We start from the raw sequence: 8,688 nt of genomic DNA, 5'->3' as shown, positions 1-8,688 counted from the left end.
CAGAAAACCATCAAGGATGTTGAGCACGGGTATAATTCATCATTCTTTCAAAGTCTGCATCATTGTGTATCAAGGAAATGTTTTAAAAAAATTGACAAACAGTTGCAGAGAGTGAAGATTGTAGGTACTGACAAAACAATATGTGGTTGCTCAATCAGAACAACTCATGGATTACCATGTGCTTGTGAGTTGGCAAAGTTGCGGATATCAGGTAATGTTATCCCTTTAGATAGCATTCATGTTTTTTGGAGAAAGTTAAGCCTTAAGAATGAATTAGAGGATGAAGAATCTTTATCAGATTATGACTTTTTGGAAGAGTTAGAAGCAATGAAAGCGTACATGAAGAAACACGATATTGTAAGTCAAAGGATATTCAGGGCTAAGGTGTGTGAAGTTGTATTTCCACATACAACATCAATACTTGCACCACCAGAGAAGGTGAGAACCAAGGGAGCAAGTAAAAAGAAAAAAGAATTTGATACTCCTCGTGATCCTTCATATTGGGAGTATGTTGATGCCTCTCAAGAATCTGCAAAGCAATCATCTCAACATTCTGCAAGGCAACCATCTCATTCATCACGGTATTCTACAAAACAATCATTTTACACACATTTTCTTACTCTTATACATCCGTATATTGAGGAGATAATAGATGTTGTGGCTGATGGAAATTGTGAGTTTCGCGCAATTGCAGCATTGTTAGGTTGGTCTGAAGAATCTTGGCATTTAGTTCGAACACAATTGGATAAAGAGATTCGTCTACATTAAGATCTTCATGCCAATGTGTTCGATGACAGTGTTGAATCAGTGCGAAACTCATTGAAAATATCAGGATTGGGTGCTCAAGGACAAGATAAGTGGATGTGTTTACCAGACTTGGGTTACGTGATAGCAACACAATATAATGTCATATTGGTGTCGTTGTCTCGTAATCTGAATATGACATTCTTTCCGCTAAACAAAGCACCGTCAAAAGAATGTTTAGTAGCAATTGGATTCGTCAATGAAAATCATTGGATACAGGTAAAATTTATTAGTGTTTATTAAGTTAATTTTTTTATGATATTAGCATTATTTATTAAATTAATGTTTAATATTTTATTGTTCAGATCAAATTGAAGTCTAATTATCCTTTGCCACCTACCTCACAAAAATGGAAAGACTATTGTAGTGAATGTGCAAAGACATGGGAAATAGCTTGTGCAACACGTATGAAGAATTGGGAACACATTGATCCATCATTCAGCAAATCATCTTGTATTTCATTAAATGAAGATTAGAATATATCTTGTATTTCATTAAATGAACACGTTTTATCATTTACATTATCATTTACATTTCATTATCGATTAAATATTCGGGTATACATAACACATTTGATAATCTCAAAATATCTCAATATAAAATTATCGATTAAATATTCGGGCATTCATAACACAATAACACAATAACTAATCGTCATACAAGCGGCATAATTCACTTAATATGTCATGAATCTCACTAAATGGTGTTACCATATCTAAGGCTCTATGTGCAAGCTCAACTGCTCTACGGTCTCTACCAGCATGTGTAGAAGATGATGGACCAATATGTGCAACAACAGTAGTATGTGGACTCGAAAGTGCAACAGTAGATGGAGGGAGAATCAGAGGATGTGAAACACTAATGTACCATGCATAGTAGTCTGCAGTGACATCTCCAGGAAAAGTCGGAGGAAAAGTCTCTGAAAGGTCTCTACAGCTGATCTCATAGTACTCTATTGGGCCCAATCTATACTGTTCGACATCGGAGGAACGTCACACGGAATGCACTGAATACGACCAAATTGTCGAAGACATCGCTCTAACAAATATGAGACTGAGACTCCACCACATCGAAGATATCCAGAAAACATCGAAATCGATACAAACGGATGATTAGCTCGATCATCATCATATGGTGTAAACACTACATCCTCGAGCAACAACGCATCAAGTCTCCGATGATATGCCATCAATTCACCTTCAACAGCATGTTTTGCAGTCCACCTACATGCTCTTGGAAGATGTGCAGGAACCGCTCCTCTATCACCCCGCTTACAGATCCTAGAGAAGTGCTCGTAAATCCAACACTGCAACATAATTAACATCATAAAATAACACAACGTAATAATTAAATTAATAATTAAATAAATAAATGACACAACTTAATATAAATGATATACCTGTAGTAGGGTCATGTAACCTCCCACCTGTCGAGTGTCGTGGACAGCTCCATCTCCCAGATTGTCATAAAAGAAAACCAATGCCGCAGAAGCCCACGAGTAGTCCCGCCAACGATGTAAATCAATAAAAAGAGTAATCTATTTCGCCTCAACACGCGTATGTGTTTTATCGGCGAAAATAGTGCAGCCAACTAGATGCAACAAATACGTTCTAGCCGCACACTCAAACTGGTTAGTTTGAATGAGACGACTATATAAATCATGCAACCATTGCAATCTATATTGGGCACATTTGTTATAACTAATCTCAGCACATGCTTCCTCCCATGTTGCACCTAAGTACTCATGTGCAACTCTTGCAGCATTATTAGTGTTCATATTCAAAGGTGCATCAAAAAATTTACCATGTGGTGAGATGTGAAGGAGAGTCGCGATGTCGTCTAAAGTGATAGTCATCTCTCTAAATGGCAGATGAAATGAGCTGGTCTCTTTGTGCCATCTTTCAACAAATGCGGATATCAGACCAGCATCAGCCATAATGAGGTAGCCTAAAGATAGATGCATCAGCCCAGATTCTTGAATCCAATGCTCTACAGGATCTGGCATAGGAACTTCGGCAAACTTCTTCAGTTTCAATCCGTGAGTAATAACTTTTAATGATCCATGATCCTGCGAGTAATTACAGAACAATTGATTAATTAAATACTTGTTTGAACTCATTCCATTTACGACTCTACCCTAATTTAAATTTTAAGCCCAATTTGTTTAAAGTCCATGAAGGATTCTTCTTCAACAAAGAATATGACAGTAATTAAAGCACTCTAACTATCTCTTAAACAAAATTCCCCCTTACTCTTACTAAATTTCTTTATCCTAACCTCAACAATAACTCTACAGATTTTTTGGAAATCTAACCCCATCTTCTCATCTAATATCTTTCACCTCACCCCAATTTCACCTCATTTTATAAATTTAAAATTTTGCATGCACAAGTAGCAAAAACCCTCCCCTCATTTACAACTTGAAGAAAAGGGAAAGAAAAACAAACAAGCTAGGAGTTAGCAAGAAAAATTAGTGATAAATCTGCCCAAGGAGCCTAGCAACGAGTTGATTTCTCTTAAAAAATCTCTTTGCATGCATGAATGTTGGGGTTATTTAGGTTAGAGGTAGTGATTAAATATTATAAATGGGGTTTTCTGAACAATCATGAATACGAGGAACCTTTTTTGCATGCATCATATGAGAATGATTTGTGTTGTTGAATTGTTTGACGTCTTGTTAATTTCTTGATTGTTGGAATTGAATGTGTTTATTGATGAATGCATGTATGAAATATTGTCTCATACTTGATGGTTGTGAGTTATGCTTTTGATTAGTAATTGTTTGAGGGTTGGATTGTGAAAACTGAGGGAAATTCGTTAAACCAAAATGAACTGGCTAAGCGAAAACAACCCTATGACCAAAATTGTGGCTGCAAACTTAAATTCACTAAGCCGAACAAAAATTCGCCAAGTGAAATTGATAAAAATTGAAAATATTTAATTTCTGACTTAAACTAGCTTAGCAAGTTATTTCTGGCTGAGCGAAATTGACATACTGAAGTTTTCTAATTTGGTTTGGTAAAATGGCTGAGTAGATTTAGTTTAGCTAAGCTAAAATTTTGGTGTTTTTTTTAATTTATTTGATTTTTATTCATACTTTGCTTTGTGTAGGATGTTTATTGACACAGTGATTAAGTATGCATGTTTTACAAATAATACTTGTGATTTATGAATCAAGTTTAAGATTTAAACCTTGTGATTTATGAATCAAGTTTAAGATTTAAACCTTGACTCCTTACCTTCATTTGAGTTTAAGATTAAAGACGGTCGTTGTCAACTATCTACTTCACTCAACTTATTTTGATGCTTAAACACTCTAATATGAGTCCATAAGTAAAAAGTATTTATTCCTTTAATTCTTCATCTTCCAATTGATCTAACTCAATAAAATAAAATATGAACACACTTTAAAAGTGTCAATTTTGAAATTGAGTTAAAATAAACTTACCTTAAATCAGAAAAATAAATTGTGGAAAATATAATCATCGTTTACATAATCATTTTAATGCTGGTTTAACTCAAATCAGAAATACAATAAAAAATAAAGAATTTTATAAATAGAGAAGAGGTATTTTAGAGAAAAAATATGATGACTAAAATTCTAAAAAAAGTACGTTAAAATAACTAACTAAATAAAACACAAAAATATTAAAATTTAGATAGAAAGAAAAAAAATTCTGAACAATTATAAATCACTTAGAATTGATTTTCTCCACCCTTGTACGCAAGCTCTCAGCTCTGTCTCTCTGGCGGTTATTTCTTTTCCTGCAACGTAGGCTGCCTCTTTCTTTTCGTATTAGGTTATTAATTAATTAATTCCCTTCACTCGACCACAAATGGGCCTAACTCATTAAACTCAATTTACTTTTTTACATTATTTCTTTTTAACACAAAACTTAATTAATTACACACTTATTTTATTTTAGTCATTCAAAACTAAAATATTATCTCTACAATACTATTACTATTCAAATAATTAAGATGATAAAAATAAACAATCTAATATCAATACTTAATACCAATCACTAACTCATAACAAATATATATAATATACAGAGACGTCTCAAAATTTGTGGTTCTACAAAAATAAAAAAACTTATAAATAATATTAATAACATTAAAAATTTATTTATTTATTTATTTATTTATTATTTTTTCAAAAAATCTAAGCACTTTTTTTTTATTCATAAAATATGTTTCTGAGTGTCCAAAAAATTACGGACCTTTTAATTTTTGAAACTTATAGTACGTGTTAATTTTTATTTTTTAGTAATATTGTTTGAAACTCTTATAATTCTCATAAAAAAAGTTTAGGCTTGGTGCAGTTGGTCTGCACATGTCCATGGTCGGTCATGTTAATATATCAAGATAATTATTCACATACTAAATAACTAAAATAAGAACATTGCTAAATAAAATTATAATCTCATTATACATACATTTATCATTATTTAATACACAAATACCACAACAATTACTAATGCCTATAAAACATGTAAAATCATCTAAAATATTATTTTCTAAAAATTATTATTTTTTAGAAAATAATTAAATATAATATTTATATTATTCACTAAATTAAATAGGCTTAATTGTAGTGTTGGTCCCTCTATTTTTATCAATTTACGAAGTTGGTCTCTCTATTTTAAAAGTCGATAGTTTTACTTCATTTCTCAGATTTTTAAACTAAAAAATAACGAATTGACACATTTTAAATAATGTGAGATACAATTCTATAATATAAAACCATCTAGATATATTAATTATTCTAATGTCATTAATTAAATTACAAATATGAAAAAAATTGAAGTTGAAAGTTAAGTTTTACTGTGCTTTATTTTGATTTTATAGGTGTTAATCATTATAAATCATCGTATTATACGACATGTTATTTAAAGCATGTTACATTGTCATTTTTTAGTTAAAATATCATAAGGAGGGACCAAAATTGCCGACCTTTAAATTAAAGAAATCAATTTCGTGAATCAATATAAATAGGGGGACTAAAATCCTATTTAATTAAACACAAAATTTATCAACAAATATTCTAACACACTTTTAATACAAAATTAATTTTTTTAAATTATATTTAATTAATAAAATAATTAATTATAAAATTTGGGTGTTACACACTTAAAATTCATAATGTTTATAATTCTTCAACAAAAGCTTCATCAAAGGTTACTATGTGTTGAAACTTGAACCCAACGGTCACATGAAGGCGTAGAAATATCACTTAGGCTCCACCTCTTGCTTATAAATAAAGAGCTTACAATTTGAAGATCACAAACTTACGTCAAGTATTTAACACTCTTGTGTTAAATGAGTAAAACTTGATTAAATATTCAATCACATTTAGAGTTTATCATAGGTCACCAAATATAAAGAAACCAAGAGTGAAGTTCCCCGTTCATCCCATTCAAGTTATAAGAACTTGACTCAAAATAACTATTTTAATTGTAAACCTTATGAATACATATTTTGATTTGTAAAAGATACTCGGAGTAAGTTGTGTTTGTTGTAAAGAGACAAAGAAGAAGAACTGGAAGCCTACTAATGCTTAGATGATATAGGATAGAAAGATCAAGTTGATAGATTTGTGTAAATGTGGACATTGAGAAGGTGTCAATCATTTTTAGTAAAAAAAAGTCATCAATGATGAAGACTGAATGTCGTCCAAGTTTGGGTGAACTAGTTTAAAATATGTGTATGATTTCATTTCTCTATCTTTTATTTAGATTCACATAGTACACACACTTAGTTACTTAACTTATCATTTTAATTCTAATCAAACTTTAAAGCTTTTGAAATTCTTAGCATTACAAGTTGAGAAACTTGAATAAAGATTTTTTAAGAACAAATTTAATTTAAAAAGGGTCACAATTCAAAATCCCCTATCTTATGACATTAAATTCTACTTCACAATAGTATATTTTATCTAAAAATCCAATTTTAGAGAATTTTATTTATTATTTTTCTTTACTTGTTATTTGAAAAAAATATATAATTAAATATATTAGTTCATTAATTAAAAGAACATACTTTATATTAAAATAAAACAATTTATATTATACTATTAATTAATGATTAAATAGGCATGCTAAATATACAATACATGCTCCATCAACACATGATTGACTCCTTCAACCCTAAAAAATTTGTTGCCTAACCCTATGGGATGACTTTGACAATAGTGTTCAAACACTTCAAAGTTTCATTGGAAAATGAACACAATGAATGTTCTTTTAAAAGATTCACTACAAAAACCCTTCATTAAATAAATATTTTTCCACCGATCTTCCTACACCATCATCATCACAACCATCCTCATTACTTCAAGTTATTGACCAACTTCAAAAAGTTGCTACAGATCTATCCTTGCAAACACAAATGGTTATATTGCAAGTTCTCAACCTAAACCAACCATATATGTTGCTCCAACCCTCTCACATTTGCCTCCTTACTTGATGTTGCTGTGAAAGAGTTTCCAGTCATAAAATTCATGACCCCTCAACTCTCAAAATCCTCAACCTCAACTTTTGAGATCATGAGGAAACTCCTTCCGATTCCACTTGAATCACTACAAAACATTTCCATACCAGCCACAACCTGCATACTTCAGAACATTTCCAGTCTATTTGAATCACTAGACACATTTTTCTCCAATGAAGGGAAAACCTCTGTTAAATGAGGAACCAACTAAAGACAACCAAACAAGAGATCATGAAGATTTCTTGTTTCTGTCCTAATATGTTATGTTTTTTCTTAATGTTTTTTGATGTAATTGAACCAAGGATTTTTCGTCTCTATACTTTGAGCATGATTAAGTAATGAAAGTATGTTTATTTGGTTCAAAAATGCAATTGATTTTAATTTGGACAAAAAATACATAAAAGCATAAATTGAAGGGGAGTTCTCTAATTAACGGGGAGCCCAATTATATTGTTTTCAAAATTAATCAAAATCTATAATCCTAAATCATTAAGTTTGTCATCATAAAAAAGAGGGAGATTGTTGAGGCAAAATCTCTTATGAAGTTTCAATGATAACAAACCATAATGATTAAATGATCGAGAGATTTTGATACATCTGATCATCTAATGTGTGCTCTTGAGTGACTCCATTAAGACATTAAATTTATAACACCCCGATTTTTAAACAGCGCGAGTGTATTTTTTTTTTTTTTCAAAACAAATTCATAATAACAAAGAAATAAATAAGGAAATACTTTTGGATAAATATTTAAGTCGTAACACAACGACAAATAAGTCAACAGAACTTACAAGCAGCGGAATAGTTTTTGAAATACGAATCTAAAGTATTTACATATCAAAAAGTGGTACGTGGACCCCATCATAATAAAATGTCAAACAGACAATATTAGTAAAGGTACATTCTTCCAAATTAAAATAAACACAACCCAAAAAGAAAGACGTCTAGTCCCTATACGTCAACCTAATCTGATCATTGTACCAAAAAACCATACATCCCGGATGATCTTCACGCGCCCCGCAAGATCCTCCTGACACAGCTCCAGTCAGGTGTGTCCAACTACCTTCCCATCTATAGGGTACTAACCGGTAGGATGGTCCTGATTCTCATATGAGGGCAAAGCCCATATTTCCACAATAGTTGTAAAGGGTCACCAACCGAAATTAACAATTAACACATAACATTTAAGTTTTTAAATGCACAAAATAATCTTTCAACTTAGCATGCACCTTAAAAGGGTTTCCATATGCCAAACATGCATAAACAAGGTTGAAAAATGAAGTTTTTAACAAAACAACACTGTTGTATTCGAATACAGCATCTCTGTATTCGAATACAAGGTTGTTTCAGCATTCAACAGCAAAAACAGCATGTCTGTATTCGAATACAGCA

The 8,688-nt window shown here is 31.3% G+C and overlaps 1 protein-coding gene across 1 annotated transcript; it reads right to left on the bottom strand.

Moving 5' to 3' along the window:
* Nucleotides 1–1,451: 1,451 nt before the first annotated feature.
* Nucleotides 1,452–7,419, bottom strand: LOC101503297 (uncharacterized). The gene is made up of 5 exons (XM_004499871.1): nt 7,336–7,419; nt 2,608–2,872; nt 2,204–2,256; nt 1,859–2,110; nt 1,452–1,775 (listed from the first exon to the last, which is right to left on the bottom strand). The coding sequence occupies exons 1-5, from the start codon at nt 7,417–7,419 to the stop codon at nt 1,452–1,454; spliced, it is 978 nt and encodes a 325-aa protein (XP_004499928.1).
* Between the last annotated feature and the right edge of the window lie 1,269 nt (nt 7,420–8,688).

The sequence above is a fragment of the Cicer arietinum genome, chromosome 5 (genome assembly GCF_000331145.2).
Source record: "Cicer arietinum cultivar CDC Frontier isolate Library 1 chromosome 5, Cicar.CDCFrontier_v2.0, whole genome shotgun sequence".
Classification (NCBI taxonomy): domain Eukaryota; kingdom Viridiplantae; phylum Streptophyta; class Magnoliopsida; order Fabales; family Fabaceae; genus Cicer; species Cicer arietinum.
This window is presented reverse-complemented; position numbering and strand designations above follow the sequence as displayed.